Here is a 19,182-nt window from a genome sequence, read left to right as displayed (position 1 = left end):
TCCTTGCGTGGACTTGCATGGATTTCCAACTGAAACATGGCATACGCTATAACTCAGAACTGCCGTATGCACAAAAAATTCACATGTATCAAAGTGGCAATACGCATGGATCCAAGCACATTCCCTTTGTACATCCCAATCAATTGTGAAATTGAATGCACATGCATAGGTGCCAACTCCTCCCCGTTCATGCCCCATTTAGATATGCAAGTGTATTAAATAGGCCATGGGACCTGGGGCTTCCCCTCTGGATCATTCCACATGAACAGAGGCAGAAAAGGAATGTTACCGAGTGTGCGCTACAGATGAAGTGGAGATACGGAAGGATATTTTATTTGGTACCCTGTCAACCGGAATAAGCAGCACACACCAGGGCTGTGAAAACTCCTCGGATCCAAGGAATTCTGTGGATTTCATCGTGGGGGGGGGGGGGGGGGGGTTGTCAGTGTTGTACTCTGTAATTGTGAGCATCACTGAGTTTTTAAAATGCCTAGCACAACGCGTTTCCTTTTTTTGTGACATTGTGCAAGTTTTATAAGTCCACGAACACTGATCTGTGTGTTACAGATACAAATCAGTGTCCTCGGATCCGTGGAACTTTGCAGAGGAAAAATGCCACTCAAAGCATAGCTGTTACGACAGTTGTCGTAAAGCGGGACTGGTTGGTTGCTGCGGTGACACTGTGTGGCTCCTGTAAGATGCTTAAGCTAAATGTAGCATGTGGACATCACAAACTTTTAGAGCTCTCAAGTTTTTAAAAGAATTTTGCAGTCTGTCTGTGTCCACGGAGTGACATCAGACAGAGTGAAGATGGCGAGAAAGACGGTTTGAAAAAAGTCTGACAAGGACAAGAATCCATGGAATCATCGCTGGCTTCATCAACACATCTGAAAGATAAACAGAAAAAACGAACTGTGCCATCAGGAAACATGGTGAGAATTTTTCTCTCCCTGGAAAATAAACATTGTGCTGTTCAAACTGGATTTATGTAACTTTTTTATTATTAATCTAGACTTTCTTTCATTGGAAAAAGACATTGTGGCTTTGAATGGATTTACATGATTTTACACAAGAATGTAAATGGCTTTTTATTAATGTAGACTTTTTTCATGGAAAAAGGCACTGTGGATTTACAGGAATTTACACAACAATATGTGACTTTTTACTATAAGGTATGTTATTGATATTTTACCTTGATTTTCCAAATATTCTCCAAGCTTTATCTGTGGTTTTTGAAATGCTGTAACAGTCTTTTCAGATTTCATGTAGTTTAATTGTTCTGAGTTAATGTACGAGAGGAAAATCATTCCAGGTCCTACTTCCACATCATATTCTATTATTTCACCATTGACAGGTCAACTAAAAAGTTGAATACAGGGTCATTTAAATATGCACTTCTTTTGAGATTTTTTTTTCTTCCAGGAGATGCTGAAAATGTATGAGATAAAAAAAGACCCAGCTCGAACGCCTGCAAATTTTCAGCAGATTTCACAATTTTCATTTCACAGCCGTGGTGCACACACACACACACACACACACACACCCACACACACACACACACACACACACACACACACACACACACACACACACACACACACACACACTAAAGCTAAAAAACAAAAGAGGTGCGCTGCAGCTGATAGTGTATGACATCACAACTTCACATACATGTTTACTGACAAATACTGACCACAGGGAAACAAACAGGAGCTTATTAAGAAGTTCTAGTTTCATTCATCAAGAAACAAAAATAATAATAAGAAAAACCATATTGAATGTGCAAATGTCCAAATGTGCACGTGCTGGATTCATTTGGAACAATTACATGAATAAACTATTTACTCATTACACAACCTATCGTGCACGGTGCCAGACGGGGACATGAAATGCAGGGTGACACGGGGTGGGGTTTTGAGAGGTGTCTGGGAGGGTTGTGGTTAGGGGAAGGGAGACGATTATGTTATGGTTATGAGAAAGGGTAGGATTAGAAATACTAAAATAAAGAAAACAGTGTCACAGACATGTCACTCATTTCGTGCCAGGAGCATGAAAAAAGTGAGACTAACCTGCCCCAACCACGCTGTTAGTCACGATAAATGAGTCATGCTTTGAACCAGACCACCTAGCCATGATGTTCATTAGATGCATTTGTGCATCGCATATGATTTGAACATTGATGGAATGAAAATGTTTCCTATTAACAAAAACAAATTTATCATATGACGGTGTCTTTATAGCAACATGTGTGCAGTCAGTAGCTCTGATTACATTCAGGAAACCAGCTGTCACTGCAAATTGTGCTTTTTTGATGGAATGTGATGTACCTGGATGACATTTGGATGAATGTGTTCCACACAGCTGGCTTGGCTCAAGGTTGACTGGCACACTCCTGACTAGGATGGGTATTGATAGATTTTATCTATCGATTCTGCTTATCTATCCGACTCCTTTTATCAGTTCCTTATCGATACCTCTTGTGATTTTCTGTGTACTAAAAGTAGGCTTTACAGATTTTGCTATGTCATCAACATTTTATTGAGTCTTAAGTAAATAAACATGAATTGGTCACTGGATCCTTAAACTTTGGACATAATAACTCTACATGGTGGATCCTTGATCTATGGACATAACACAAATAAACAAATCTGTAGTTTTTGTCAAAGCATTTCCTTTCAGACAATATTGGCATGATGAATGTCTTTCCATATCTCTGAGCTGAGCTCTTACAGCTGTGCTGCATGTCAGGATGTCATTTATAAAGAAGCCCGGACATCTCATTTTGGGAGGAGAAAACGGTTTAGTCGATTGCAGTTTCTGTCTGTATTACAAAGTTTTGTAAGAGGTGTCAATTTTATTTAAAGCGGGCAATTCATTTTGAAGTTATTAATTCCGACTGGACTCTGTCTCGGCAGAGAGGACACAGCGTTTGAGCTGTGCCAACGGAACAGAGGATGATTCTTGTTTCTTGACTGCAACAAGACAAGAGTCCCAGTTAGTGACTTTAATCCACACAAAAGTGACTCATGATTGACATTCAGTATTTTAATGACTTTGAGAGGGTTAAGAAGCAGACTTGCTGCTTCTGAAGAGCAGCGACTCAAAGAAGCAACGAGCCAGCAGATCAAAGCATTGCTTCATTGGTTTGCACTTCAAAGTGGAGTCGCGCTGCAAAAGCGGTTGATTACAGAGCCGCTGCAGGTTCTGTAATCAATGTAGAGAAATGATCATTTGACAAACACCCTCAAAACAACAGCTGCTCCAAGGACTGATACACGAATTGTAAGCAAAAAGGCTATTGATGTCAGTGGATCGAATCAATTCTTAACGATACCCAAAAAGAACCGGTTCTCAATACGCAACCCTACTTCTGACCGATCGGCTAGCTTCCGCTAGAATGCCCCAGTTCCAAGGAACCCCAGCATAGTCAGCACCTATGTGGGCACAGACAATGCGTGGCACCTCCCTGTATTGCACTCTGGACCAGCCACACTCTGGTCCATGGTGTCATGGATGTGGCAAAGCACAGCACCAGCGACTGCTCCGAAACTTGACTCCGACACATCTGAACAAGAATCTCACTCAGAACACAAAGAAAGTTTCTCTGCTTTCCACCACATCCAAAATGATTCTGATTTTGTCCCTCGTCACCATTGGTGCCAAGCTGAGCTCCAAGTGCAGGAACGGGTTGTGTCTGTTTTTGGCTGTTTCCGTATGTGAGTGATGAAATATTTGCTCACTGTCTCTCTGCAGCTCTCAGACGCCCGTCCTCCAATCCAGCTCCAAAACCAGAACAACATGTTTATCAGAATGACATACGTGAGTATCACTGTGTTACTATTCACCCCTTATCCTCAAACAGGTGCCACTATCATAATTATTGTATGGCCTTGCCTTGCAATGTGGAGCGCCTTGGGGCAACTGTTTGTTGTGATTTGGCGCTATACAAGAAAAAAGTTGATTGATTGATTGATTGACTATATTTTTCCCATTTCTTATCTCTGTGTTCCAACAGCACTGAAGGTTGACAGAGAGGCAGACGATACTTCAGCAGCTCCCGCCACACGTAAGATATCTTCAGAATAATAAATGTTACACATTAGCAAAGCTGTTGCAGCTTTAAGGGTGTCACTGTATTTTCAAGTTTGACTCTGTTGTGCAGTGTTTTCTGGCACAAATGTTTAGGGCCCCGAGTGCGAATTTGGTCAAAGTACAGTGAAACAGTGCAAATTAGCACACCACACAACATCGCGCCCATACGCAGGCGTGCATGATCCCGGTGCGACAGTTTGTGCACGCGATGATGTCTTTCAAGCAGGAACACAGTGCGAGCTGCTGCAGCTGACCACACTGTGGCACGAGCTGGACCACATCATGCTGCTGGTGTGGAGGAAAATAAAATACAAACCAGCTGTATAATTAGTGAATATCACTGGGTTGATATAAATAATACTTAAAAGGGGACGCAATACAGAACCCCATTGTTAAATAACCCTGGTTAAATAAAAAAAAAAATCTCACTCACGGGATTTGAACCTACACACTTTGATTACCAGACAGTAACTTTACCACTGCACCACAATCACTCTCTCATAGCTGGAGTGTGAAATGGTTAAAATCAACAAGCAGATATTTATTACAACCCCAATTCCAATGAAGTTGAGACGTTGTGTAAAATGTAAATAAAAACAGAATACAATGATTTTTCAAATCCTCGTCAACCTATATTCAATTGAATACACCAGAAAGACAAGATATTTTACTGTTCAAACTGATAAACTTTATGTTTTTGTGCAAATATTTGCTCTTTTGAAATGGATGCCTGCAACAGTTTTCCAAAAAGCTGGACGTGGTATGTTTCCCACTTGTTACAGTCACCTTTCCTTCTAACAACACTCAATAAGCGTTTGGGAACTGAGGACACTAATTGTTGAAGCTTTGTAGGTGGAATTCTTTCCCATTCTTGTTTGATGTACGACTTCAGTTGTTCAACAGTCCGGGGTCTCCGTTGTCGTATTTTGTTCTTCATAATGCGCCACACATTTTCAATGGGCGACAGGTCTGGACTGCAGGCAGGCCAGTCTAGTACCCGCACTCTTTTACTATGAAGCCACGCTGTTGGAACACGTGCAGAAGGTGCTTGGCATTGTCTTGCTGAAATAAGCAGGGACATCCCTGAAAAAGACGTGCTTGGATGGCAGCATGTGTTGCTCCAAAACCTGGATGTACCTTTCAGCATTGATGGTGCCATCACAGATGTGTAAGTTGTCCATGTCATGGGCACTAACACCCCCCATACCATCACAGATGTGTAAGTTGTCCATGCCATGGGCACTAACACCCCCCATACATCACAGATGTGTAAGTTGTCCATGTCATGGGCACTAACACACCCCCATACCATCACAGATGCTGGCCTTTTGAACTTTGTGCTGGTAACAAGTCTGGATGGTCTTTTTTCCTCTTTTGTTTAGAGGACACGACATCCATGATGTCCCAAAACAATTTGAAATGTGGACTCGTCAGACCACAGCACACTTTTCCACTTTGCGTCTATCCATTTCAAATGAGCTCGGACCCAGAGAAGGCGGCGGCATTTCTGGATGTTGTTGATGTTTGGCTTTCACTTTGCATGGTAGAGTTTTAACTTGCACTTGTAAATGTAGAGACAAACTGTTAACTGACAATGGTTTTTCTGAAGTGTTTTCCTGAGCCCACGTGATAAGATCCTTTACACAATGATGTCGGTTTTTAATACAGTGCTGCCTGAGGGATCAAAGGTCACGGGCATTCAATGTTGGTTTTCAGCCTTGCTGCTTATGTGTAGAAAGTTCTACAGATTCTCTGAATCTTCTGATTATATTACGGACTGTAGATGATGGAATCCCTATATTCCTTGCAATTAAACGTTGAGAAACATTGTTCTTAAACTGTTGGACTATTTTTTCATGCAATTGTTCACAAAGTGGTGATCCTCACCACATCTTTGCTTTTGAACGACTGAGCCTTTTGGGGATACTCTTTTTATACCCAATCATAACACTCACAATTAGTGTCCTCAGTTCCCAAACGCTTATTGAGTGTTGTTAGAAGGAAGGTGATGTAACACAGTGGGAAACATACCACTGTCCCAGCTTTTTTGAAACGTGTTGCAGGCATCCATTTCAAAATGAGCAAATATTTGCACAGTACAATGAAGTTTATCAGTTTGAACATTAAATATCTTGTCTTTGGGGTGTATTCAGTTGAATATAGGTTGAAGACGATATGGAAATCATTGTACTCTGTTTTTATTTACATTTTACACAACATCCCAACTTCATTGGAAATGGGGGTTTTAAAAAAAGAAAAAAGTGCTGTGATAACTGACCAAACGGTATTTGGTACGGCATATTTCTGATATATTTCTGCTGCAGACGTGACGTTCAGATCGCCTGCTGCATGTCCACATGAACTGACGGTCTGGTCCAGCTGGAACAGCCTGTCAATGTGCGTGCTCTAAAGCCAACTGGCAGAAGCGAAAGATGTTTTTATGTATTTCAATGTGAGGACAGCAAGCATACACATGCACGTGTCCATCAAAACACGGTGCGTGTTCTGCAGCTCTTATGTCCAAGACCAGAGTTGTCAACAGCTGCCACGCCCCCGTCCGTTCAGTGCACAGACCAAGGTGTCACTCTGTGATCAGATGAGAGGCGCCTCCTCTGCGGGGGGGTGCGCGAACCACACGCATGCACGTGTTGGGGGAGAGCCGACACTCTGGCATGTCACGTGCACTTGGCAACTCCACAGTCAAGGAGCACTTAGACAAATTTCACATCCAGCTCAACAATGATTGTCTGCTGACTGTTTTCGTGATGATAATGCGAATAGCCACACATTTTCTAAGTGCCAAATGAGCGGTGTTAGATGTTCGTGTGTGTCAGCCGGAATCTGGCTGACAACTGCCACGAGAGCGTTCGATGGGCTCGCACAGCGCACACTCTGTCTTTCAGCCGCTGGGCAAATAATTGTAGTAACAGGTGTACGATGCATTCAAGGCAGCTATGAATTTAAATGTTTTGCATACAATTCCTGCTTCATGCGCGCTTCGTGTGCACTTTTACCAAATTCGCACTATATGTGAAGGGGCCCTTAATCCAGACAAAAACATGATAATCGGCCTCCTATTGAGTTGGAACACTAACACAGTTATGCTAAATAACTATGGAATGGAACCCCACAGCCACCCAAAGACACACGCACACATGTGTGCTTAACACAAAGACATACCCACTTATATCACAGACACACACTCTTACATGCACACGACAACACACAGGATCAAACACACACACATTCACACGTACTCAGGCATGCGCACATACATTCTCACTGACCCTGGGCATGGAACAACACACCGAAAATAACCCAAAACAACCCAACAGAACTGAACCACAACACCTTTGTGCCCATTTATGCTGTTTTTAGGGCATAACTCCAAAGCATTCAGTCATAGTTAGCCTAAACTATACCTTTTTCCATTCAGACAAATGTATAGTTTTCAATAAGATTGGAGAATTTTTATATTTTGACCCCTGTGTAATTCTTTAATTGACCCCTACCTGGCTGCCTATTGAAAATTCAAGTGCCCAGTCAGTTTTTTCCAAGAGTAATGTATAAGGAGTATTTGTGCTGAATTTGGTGCTTGTATCACCATTTGAAGGATTACCATTTTTTATGTAAATGGTTCAGAGTACATCCAGTTTTCATGCCACTTATATACAGTCCCAAGGTGTTCCAAAGTTCCTTATGTGAAATCATTTGATAGCATAAGCCAGTTTCAAACTCTGTTCCTGATCGATTTTTAAATCAATCAATCAATTTTATTTATATAGCGCCAAATCACAACAAACAGTTGCCCCAAGGCGCCTTATATTGTAAGGCAAGGCCATACAATAATTACGGAATCTTTCATTATGCATTGATGAAATAATGTCTCGTCTCCTCAATGTTATCTGTGCTCTCTGTATAATTCCTCTTCCATGGCATTGTTCAATCAATTACTAAGACAATTATAATGGTAAATATATTTGACAGAGCATTAACAACTTTAACTTTTATAACATTTGTTCATGTAAATGGGGAGTCTTCTTCATGGACTAAGGTTAATTATGGAGTTCCACAAGGTTCTGTGCTAGGACCTTAGACAGTATTATTAGAAAGCATTGCTTAAATTTTCATTGTTACGCAGATGATACCCAGCTTTATCTATCCATGAAGCCAGAGGACACACACCAATTAGCTAAACTGCAGGATTGTCTTACAGACATAAAGACATGGATGACCTCTAATCTCCTGCTTTTAAATTCAGATAAAACTGAAGTTATTGTACTTGGCCCCACAAATCTTAGAAACGTGGTGTCTAACCAGATCCTTACTCTGGATGGCATTACCCTGACCTCTAGTAATACTGTGAGAAATCTTGGAGTCATTTTTGATCAGGATATGTCCTTCAATGTGCATATTAAACAAATATATAGCACTGCTTTTTTGCATTTGTGCAATATCTCTAAAATTAGAAAGGTCTTGTCTCAGAGTGATGCTGAAAAACTAATTCATGCATTTATTTCCTCTAGGCTGGACTATTGTAATTCATTATTATCAGGTTGTCCTAAAAGTTCCCTGAAAAGCCTTCAGTTAATTCAAAATGCTGCAGCTAGAGTACTGACAGGGACTACCTGGGACTACCTTGGCAAATTTCTTGCTTGCCTCTACTGGTGGTTGGCTCTCACTGCGGTATTGTATCACTTCCTGTTCCGGAGCACAGCGGTGTTTTTCTGTATCTGTTAGCTGTTTAATCTGCGCAGTTAGATTGATCTAGTTATCTAGATTACGATTTGTTTCCCAGTGTAATCTTTACGTGCCTTAACTAAAGCACTCCTTCTGCTGAATCACCTCTAAATTATTCACTTTGCGTGTTTTTAGGAATCCGCTAGGTTAGCGTAGCTACTAGCTCTTAGCCGATTTAGCATGGCGGCTTCTCCTGTCTCTCCCACACTTTTCTGCTCTGGGTGTGAAATGTTTAGTTATTCCTCGGCCTCCTTTAGCAGTAATGGTACTTGTAATAAGTGTAGCTTATTCGTAGCTTTGGAGGCCAGGCTGGGCGAATTGGAGACTTGGCTCCGCACCGTGGAAAATTCTACAGCTAGCCAGGCCCCTGTAGTCGGTGCGGACAAAGGTAGCTTAGCCGCCGTTAGTTCCCACCTGGCAGATCCCAAGCAGGCTGACTGGGTGACTGTGAGGAGGAAGCGTAGTTCTAAACAGAAGCCCCGTGTACACCGCCAACCCGTTCACATTTTTAACCGTTTTTCCCCACTCGACGACACACCCGCCGAGGATCAAACTCTGGTTATTGGCGACTCTATTTTGAGAAATGTGAAGTTAGCGACACCAGCAACCATAGTCAGTTGTCTTCCGGGGGCCAGAGCAGGCGACATTGAAGGAAATTTGAAACTGCTGGCTAAGGCTAAGCGTAAATTTGGTAAGATTGTAATTCACGTCGGCAGTAATGACACCCGGTTACGCCAATCGGAGGTCACTAAAATTAACATTAAATCGGTGTGTAACTTTGCAAAAACAATGTCGGACTCTGTATTTTTCTCTGGGCCCCTCCCCAATCGGACCGGGAGTGACATGTTTAGCCGCCTGTTCTCCTTGAATTGCTGGCTGTCTGAGTGGTGTCCAAAAAATGAGGTGGGCTTCATAGATAATTGGCAAAGCTTCTGGGGAAAACCTGGTCTTGTTAGGAGAGACGGCATCCATCCCACTTTGGATGGAGCAGCTCTCATTTCTAGAAATCTGGCCAATTTTCTTAAATCCTCCAAACCGTGACTATCCAGGGTTGGGACCAGGAAGCAGAGTTGTAGTCTTACACACCTCTCTGCAGCTTCTCCCCCCCTGCCATCCCCTCATTACCCCATCCCCGTAGAGACGGTGCCTGCTCCCAGACCACCAACAACCAGCAAAAATCTATTTAAGCATAAAAATTCAAAAAGAAAAAATAATATAGCACCTTCAACTGCACCACAGACTAAAACAGTTAAATCAATCAATCAATCAATCAATTTTTTTTTTATATATCGCCAAATCACAACAAACAGTTGCCCCAAGGCGCTTTATATTGTAAGGCAAGGCCATACAATAATGATGTAAAACCCCAACGGTCAAAACGACCCCCTGTGAGCAAGCACTTGGCTACAGTGGGAAGGAAAAACTCCCTTTTAACAGGAAGAAACCTCCAGCAGAACCAGGCTCAGGGAGGGGCAGTCTTCTGCTGGGACTGGTTGGGGCTGAGGGAGAGAACCAGGAAAAAGATATGCTGTGGAGGGGAGCAGAGATCGATCACTAATGATTAAATGCAGAGTGGTGCATACAGAGCAAAAAGAGAAAGAAACAGTGCATCATGGGAACCCCCCAGCAGTCTACGTCTATAGCAGCATAACTAAGGGATGGTTCAGGGTCACCTGATCCAGCCCTAACTATAAGCTTTAGCAAAAAGGAAAGTTTTAAGCCTAATCTTAAAAGTAGAGAGGGTGTCTGTCTCCCTGATCTGAATTGGGAGCTGGTTCCACAGGAGAGGAGCCTGAAAGCTGAAGGCTCTGCCTCCCATTCTACTCTTACAAACCCTAGGAACTACAAGTAAGCCTGCAGTCTGAGAGCGAAGCGCTCTATTGGGGTGATATGGTACTACGAGGTCCCTAAGATAAGATGGGACCTGATTATTCAAAACCTTATAAGTAAGAAGAAGAATTTTAAATTCTATTCTAGAATTAACAGGAAGCCAATGAAGAGAGGCCAATATGGGTGAGATATGCTCTCTCCTTCTAGTCCCCGTCAGCACTCTAGCTGCAGCATTTTGAATTAACTGAAGGCTTTTTAGGGAACTTTTAGGACAACCTGATAATAATGAATTACAATAGTCCAGCCTAGAGGAAATAAATGCATGAATTAGTTTTTCAGCATCACTCTGAGACAAGACCTTTCTGATTTTAGAGATATTGCGTAAATGCAAAAAAGCAGTCCTACATATTTGTTTAATATGCGCTTTGAATGACATATCCTGATCAAAATGACTCCAAGATTTCTCACAGTATTACTAGAGGTCAGGGTAATGCCATCCAGAGTAAGGATCTGGTTAGACACCATGTTTCTAAGATTTGTGGGGCCAAGTACAATAACTTCAGTTTTATCTGAGTTTAAAAGCAGGAAATTAGAGGTCATCCATGTCTTTATGTCTGTAAGACAATCCTGCAGTCTAGCCAATTGGTGTGTGTCCTCTGGCTTCATGGATAGATAAAGCTGGGTATCATCTGCGTAACAATGAAAATTTAAGCAATACCGTCTAATAATACTGCCTAAGGGAAGCATATATAAAGTGAATAAAATTGGTCCTAGCACAGAACCTTGTGGAACTCCATAATTAACTTTAGTCTGTGAAGAAGATTCCCCATTTACATGAACAAATTGTAATCTATTAGACAAATATGATTCAAACCACCGCAGCGCAGTGCCTTTAATACCTATGGCATGCTCTAATCTCTGTAATAAAATTTTATGGTCAACAGTATCAAAAGCAGCACTGAGGTCTAACAGAACAAGCACAGAGATGAGTCCACTGTCCGAGGCCATAAGAAGATCATTTGTAACCTTCACTAATGCTGTTTCTGTACTATGATGAATTCTAAAACCTGACTGAAACTCTTCAAATAGACCATTCCTCTGCAGATGATCAGTTAGCTGTTTTACAACTACCCTTTCAAGAATTTTTGAGAGAAAAGGAAGGTTGGAGATTGGCCTATAATTAGCTAAGATAGCTGGGTCAAGTGATGGCTTTTTAAGTAATGGTTTAATTACTGCCACCTTAAAAGCCTGTGGTACATAGCCAACTAACAAAGATAGATTGATCATATTAAGATCGAAGCATTAAATAATGGTAGGGCTTCCTTGAGCAGCCTGGTAGGAATGGGGTCTAATAAACATGTTGATGGTTTGGATGAAGTAACTAATGAAAATAACTCAGACAGAACAATCGGAGAGAAAGAGTCTAACCAAATACCGGCATCACTGAAAGCAGCCAAAGATAACGATACGTCTTCGGGATGGTTATGAGTAATTTTTTCTCTAATAGTTAAAATTTTGTTAGCAAAGAAAGTCATGAACTCATTACTAGTTAAAGATAATGGAATACTCAGCTCAATAGAGCTCTGACTCTTTGTCAGCCTGGCTACAGTGCTGAAAAGAAACCTGGGGTTGTTCTTATTTTCTTCAATTAGTGATGAGTAGAAAGATGTCCTAGCTTTACGGAGGGCTTTTTTATAGAGCAACAGACTCTTTTTCCAGGCTAAGTGAAGATCTTCTAAATTAGTGAGACGCCATTTCCTCTCCAACTTACGGGTTATCTGCTTTAAGCTACGAGTTTGAGAGTTATACCATGGAGTCAGACACTTCTGATTTAAAGCTCTCTTTTTCAGAGGAGCTACAGCATCCAAAGTTGTCTTCAATGAGGATGTAAAACTATTGACGAGATACTCTATCTCCCTTACAGAGTTTAGGTAGCTACTCTGCACTGTGTTGGTATATGGCATTAGAGAACATAAAGAAGGAATCATATCCTTAAACCTAGTTACAGCGCTTTCTGAAAGACTTCTAGTGTAATGAAACTTATTCCCTACTGCTGGGTAGTCCATCAGAGTAAATGTAAATGTTATTAAAAAATGATCAGACAGAAGGGAGTTTTCAGGGAATACTGTTAAGTCTTCTATTTCCATACCATAAGTCAGAACAAGATCTAAGATATGATTAAAGTGGTGGGTGGACTCATTTACTTTTTGAGCAAAGCCAATAGAGTCTAATAATAGATTAAATGCAGTGTTGAGGCTGTCATTCTCAGCATCTGTGTGGATGTTAAAATCGCCCACTATAATTATCTTATCTGAGCTAAGCACTAAGTCAGACAAAAGGTCTGAAAATTCACAGAGAAACTCACAGTAACGACCAGGTGGACGATAGATAATAACAAATAAAACTGGTTTTTGGGACTTCCAATTTGGATGGACAAGACTAAGAGACAAGCTTTCAAATGAATTAAAGCTCTGTCTGGGTTTTTGATTAATTAATAAGCTGGAATGGAAGATTGTGGTCTATTAAACATTAGGTCTCTCTCTTCTAAGTCCCTGTTGGTAAATGATATAATAATTGATCAACATATTGATTTATTCTGCCTAACAGAAACCTGGTTACAGCAGGATGAATATGTTAGTTTAAATGAGTCAACACCCCCGAGTCACACTAACTGTCAGAATGCTCGTAGCACGGGCCGAGGAGGAGGATTAGCAGCAATCTTCCATTCCAGCTTATTAATTAATCAAAAACCCAGACAGAGCTTTAATTCATTTGAAAGCTTGTCTCTTAGTCTTGTCCATCCAAATTGGAAGTCCCAAAAACCAGTTTTATTTGTTATTATCTATCGTCCACCTGGTCGTTACTGTGAGTTTCTCTGTGAATTTTCAGACCTTTTGTCTGACTTAGTGCTTAGCTCAGATAAGATAATTATAGTGGGCGATTTTAACATCCACACAGATGCTGAGAATGACAGCCTCAACACTGCATTTAATCTATTATTAGATTCTATTGGCTTTGCTCAAAAAGTAAATGAGTCCACCCACCACTTTAATCATATCTTAGATCTTGTTCTGACTTATGGTATGGAAATAGAAGACTTAACAGTATTCCCTGAAAACTCCCTTCTGTCTGATCATTTCTTAATAACATTTACATTTACTCTGATGGACTACCCAGCAGTGGGGAATAAGTTTCATTACACTAGAAGTCTTTCAGAAAGCGCTGTAACTAGGTTTAAGGATATGATTCCTTCTTTATGTTCTCTAATGCCATATACCAACACAGTGCAGAGTAGCTACCTAAACTGTGTAAGGGAGATAGAGTATCTCGTCAATAGTTTTACATCCTCATTGAAGACAACTTTGGATGCTGTAGCTCCTCTGAAAAAGAGAGCTTTAAATCAGAAGTGCCTGACTCCGTGGTATAACTCACAAACTCGCAGCTTAAAGCAGATAACCCGTAAGTTGGAGAGGAAATGGCGTCTCACTAATTTAGAAGATCTTCACTTAGCCTGGAAAAAGAGTCTGTTGCTCTATAAAAAAGCCCTCCGTAAAGCTAGGACATCTTTCTACTCATCACTAATTGAAGAACATAAGAACAACCCCAGGTTTCTTTTCAGCACTGTAGCCAGGCTGACAAAGAGTCAGAGCTCTATTGAGCTGAGTATTCCATTAACTTTAACTAGTAATGACTTCATGACTTTCTTTGCTAACAAAATTTTAACTATTAGAGAAAAAATTACTCATAACCATCCCAAAGACGTATCGTTATCTTTGGCTGCTTTCAGTGATGCCGGTATTTGGTTAGACTCTTTCTCTCCGATTGTTCTGTCTGAGTTATTTTCATTAGTTACTTCATCCAAACCATCAACATGTTTATTAGACCCCATTCCTACCAGGCTGCTCAAGGAAGCCCTACCATTATTTAATGCTTTGATCTTAAATATGATCAATCTATCTTTGTTAGTTGGCTATGTACCACAGGCTTTTAAGGTGGCAGTAATTAAACCATTACTTAAAAAGCCATCACTTGACCCAGCTATCTTAGCTAATTATAGGCCAATCTCCAACCTTCCTTTTCTCTCAAAAATTCTTGAAAGGGTAGTTGTAAAACAGCTAACTGATCATCTGCAGAGGAATGGTCTATTTGAAGAGTTTCAGTCAGGTTTTAGAATTCATCATAGTACAGAAACAGCATTAGTGAAGGTTACAAATGATCTTCTTATGGCCTCGGACAGTGGACTCGTCTCTGTGCTTGTTCTGTTGGACCTCAGTGCTGCTTTTGATACTGTTGACCATAAAATTTTATTAGAGCATGCCATAGGTATTAAAGACACTGCGCTGCGGTGGTTTGAATCATATTTGTCTAATAGATTACAATTTGTTCATGTAAATGGGGAATCTTCTTCACAGACTAAAGTTAATTATGGAGTTCCACAAGGTTCTGTGCTAGGACCAATTTTATTCACTTTATACATGCTTCCCTTAGGCAGTATTATTACACGGTATTGCTTAAATTTTCATTGTTACGCAGATGATACCCAGCTTTATCTATCCATGAAGCCAGAGGACACACACCAATTAGCTAAACTGCAGGATTGTCTTACAGACATAAAGACATGGATGACCTCTAATTTCCTGCTTTTAAACTCAGATAAAACTGAAGTTATTGTACTTGGCCCCACAAATCTTAGAAACATGGTGTCTAACCAGATCCTTACTCTGGATGGCATTACCCTGACCTCTAGTAATACTGTGAGAAATCTTGGAGTCATTTTTGATCAGGATATGTCATTCAAAGCGCATATTAAACAAATATGTAGGACTGCTTTTTTGCATTTACGCAATATCTCTAAAATCAGAAAGGTCTTGTCTCAGAGTGATGCTGAAAAACTAATTCATGCATTTATTTCCTCTAGGCTGGACTATTGTAATTCATTATTATCAGGTTGTCCTAAAAGTTCCCTAAAAAGCCTTCAGTTAATTCAAAATGCTGCAGCTAGAGTACTGACGGGGACTAGAAGGAGAGAGCATATCTCACCCATATTGGCCTCTCTTCATTGGCTTCCTGTTAATTCTAGAATAGAATTTAAAATTCTTCTTCTTACTTATAAGGTTTTGAATAATCAGGTCCCATCTTATCTTAGGGACCTCGTAGTACCATATCACCCCAATAGAGCGCTTCGCTCTCAGACTGCAGGCTTACTTGTAGTTCCTAGGGTTTGTAAGAGTAGAATGGGAGGCAGAGCCTTGAGCTTTCAGGCTCCTCTCCTGTGGAACCAGCTCCCAATTCAGATCAGGGAGACAGACACCCTCTCTACTTTTAAGATTAGGCTTAAAACTTTCCTTTTTGCTAAAGCTTATACAAGGTCTGTTAGAAAAGTAACGGACCTTTTTATTTTTTGCAAAAACTATATGGATTTTAATCATGTGTGATTGCATCAGCCACCTTCGTGTGCATGCGTGAGTTTTTTCATGCCTGTCGGTTTTCATGCCTGTCGGTTGCGTCATTCGCCTGTGAGCACACCTTGTGGGAGGAGTGGTCTAGCCCCCTCATCGGATTTTCATTGTCAGGAAATTGGCTGATCGACTGCCGCTTTGCTTCATCAAAATTTTTTCAGAAAGTGTGAGAGACAGCCAAGTGGAAACCATTTGGAAAATTCAGATGGCTTTTGGTGAAGATCTTATGGGGATCACAGAGATTAAGGACAATTACAACTGGATTAAAGATGGCCCACAACAGCGGATGGTGCACCGTGCACCGAGCGTTGATCGAAAGGCTCAAACGACCAGATCATTTCCAAAGTGAACGCTTTGTTGATCCGGGACGTCGTCTGACTACCAGAGAAGTGGCAAGACAGCTGGACATAGCACTTTTTCGGCACATTCCACTGTTACAGGAGTTTTTGTAACGGAAAGAGGAGCAGAGAAATTCGCCACGGAGCCGCTCATGGCGCGGGACGAAAGCACCTCCGTGTTGGTCTCACAGGACATGCCCTAACATGCCCAGTTCTTGCACCATTCGGAAAATTCAGACGGCTTTCGGTGGCTTTTCAGTTGTGTGACTATCCGAGAAATTGTGGATGAGCTGGACATGCCACAACATGTCCTGTGAGGCTTCATCACGGCGTTGCTTTTTGTTCTGTGCTCTGCGCCTCCGTCCCGACGGGCAAAGTCCTCCGCACGTCTTTTCATGACAAAAAACTTCTGTAACAGTGGAATGTGCCGTTCATTTCCAAAGTAAATGCTTTGTTGATCCGGGACGTCATCTGACTACCAGAGAAATGGCAGAAGAGTTTGACATCAGCACTTTTTCGGCATGAAAAGACATGCGGAGGACTTCGCGCGTAGGGATGGATAGACGCACAGACAGCAGAAGGAACACAAAGCAGACTGGCAGCGGGAGACACACACACACACACACACAATGAAATGGGGCACACACGCATGGCAGACACTGGGGAGACCAGACCCACACGACTGACAGATACACACACGCAAACACTTAGGACCCACACGGGACTCCAGACATGATCCAGGAAACAGACACATGCTCACACCAACTTCAGACAGACACGTCCCAGGGGCACACACACACGGGGACTCACATAAGACTCGGCCACGAAGCAGGAAGGCTCTCACACACACACACACACACACACACACACACACACACACACACACACACACACACACACACACACACACACACACACACACACACACACACACACACCCATAGAAAACCAAAAGGGGGTGTGGGCAACAGACAAACAAACTGAAACACGAATCCAAAAACAAAAGACATAGACAGTGCCCCTGTCTATGTCTTTTGTTTTTGGATTCGTGTTTCATAGCAGAGTGTACGCACAGCAGTAGGTGTGCGTGTGGGTGTGAATGTGTTTGTTTGTATATATGCGGCCGACTGGCATCTTGTCCAGGGTGTACCCCGCCTCACACCCTATGACTGCTGGGAGAGGCTCCAGCCCTCCGTGACCATTAATTCGAGTCAACGGGTATAGAAAATGGATGGCTGGATATTGGTATCGGTCACCAAAAACTCCATATTGGTCAGCCTCCACATAAAACTGATGCCACTCATGTGAAAGATGTCCCAGTACACTGATACCTCGTATGTATCAAGACTAAGCTAAAGTAATCTGCACAAGTCCATTTAATTTTTCATGATTTTACAAGAACTCAAAGGTGAGCTTTGTCTTTGCTTGTGCTTTTGGTCTTTAGCCATGATGCCTCCACGTCCTGCTCCTCGCAAAAAGATCGCGTCTTTCTCAGCTGCCTCTTCTTCCATCTCCACAGACAAGAAGACAATGGGAAGCCGGGCTGCCCCCCTTGAACAAAGTGAGTCCTTCCATCTTCACTGACCATTTTAGACACATGTTTGGACCTTGTCTTCTGTTCCATGTCCTGATCGCAGGTCTTGTTTTTCCAGCAGCATTGTCAGAGCTCAAACAGGCCCTAGAAAAGAGGCGGGCTGTGAAGTGACCCCTCCTGATGGAAACCTCAGCACTTGTTAAAAAAAACACAAAGCCAGCGTGTTGACTGACAGTAGCAGCGATTTGGGCCATATGTCACCTTCATGTCCCTGTGACTGGAGATGTTGTGATCCTCAGCTCACCATCAGCAGAAAAGCCGCTGGAAACATTCTCATGAACAGATGAACCCACTGTAAACACACTCCAGCCTTCTCAAGTGCATTTGGCACATTTACTTTGACAACAGCACTGATATATATATATATATATATATATATATATATATATATATATATATATATATATATGAGGGCTGTCAATAAAGTAACGGTCCTTTTTATTTTTTTCAAAAACTATATGGATTTCATTCATATGTTTTTACGTCAGACATGCTTGAACCCTCGTGCGCATGCGTGAGTTTTTCCACGCCTGTCTGTGACGTCATTCGCCTGTGAGCACTCCTTGTGGGAGGAGTCGTCCAGCCCCTCGTCGGAATTCCTTTGTCTGAGAAGTTGCTGAGAGACTGGCGCTTTGTTTGATCAAACTTTTTTCTAAACCTGTGAGACACATCGAAGTGGACACGGTTCGAAAAATTAAGCTGGTTTTCAGTGAAAATTTTAACGGCTGATGAGAGATTTTGAGGTGATACTGTCGCTTTAAGGACTTCCCACGGTGCGAGACATCGCGCAGCACTCTCAGCCGCCGTCGTCAGCCTGTTCAAGCTGAAAACCTCCACATTTCAGGCTCTATTGATCCAGGACGTCGTGAGAGAAGAGAGAAGTTTCAGAAGAAGTCGGTTTCAGCATTTTATCCGGATATTCCACTGTTAAAGGAGATTTTTTTAATGAAAGACATGCGGATCCGCGCGTCGGGACGCAGCCGGCACAGGAAAAACACCTCCGTGTTGATAACCATTTGTAAAATCCAGGCGGCTTTTGATGGCTTTCAGTGGAGTGAGTATATGAGAAATTGTTTAACAGGCAGGACATGTTCCAACTTGTCCTTAAGGCTTTCAACAGAGGTGTTTT

At 41.8% G+C, this 19,182-nt stretch overlaps 1 protein-coding gene across 3 annotated transcripts in view; it reads left to right on the top strand.

The window, feature by feature from the left end:
* Positions 1–18,399, top strand: part of LOC117505767 (signal-transducing adaptor protein 2-like) — a 114,754-nt gene extending 96,355 nt beyond the window's left edge. The window contains exons 10-13 of one of the 3 annotated variants that reach the window (XM_034165311.1): positions 3,754–3,819; positions 4,016–4,066; positions 17,979–18,020; positions 18,115–18,399. In XM_034165311.1, the coding sequence (XP_034021202.1) occupies positions 3,754–3,819; positions 4,016–4,066; positions 17,979–18,020; positions 18,115–18,164 (209 nt within the window). In that variant the 3' untranslated portion in view covers positions 18,165–18,399. Of the gene's footprint in view, positions 1–3,753; positions 3,820–4,015; positions 4,067–17,903; positions 18,021–18,111 lie in introns of all 3 variants that reach the window. The other 2 variants (XM_034165310.1, XM_034165309.1) reach the window with 2 other exon arrangements.
* Positions 18,400–19,182: the final 783 nt, after the last annotated feature.

This window comes from Thalassophryne amazonica, unplaced genomic scaffold (genome assembly GCF_902500255.1).
Source record: "Thalassophryne amazonica unplaced genomic scaffold, fThaAma1.1, whole genome shotgun sequence".
NCBI classification, from domain to species: Eukaryota; Metazoa; Chordata; class Actinopteri; order Batrachoidiformes; family Batrachoididae; genus Thalassophryne; species Thalassophryne amazonica.
This window is presented reverse-complemented; position numbering and strand designations above follow the sequence as displayed.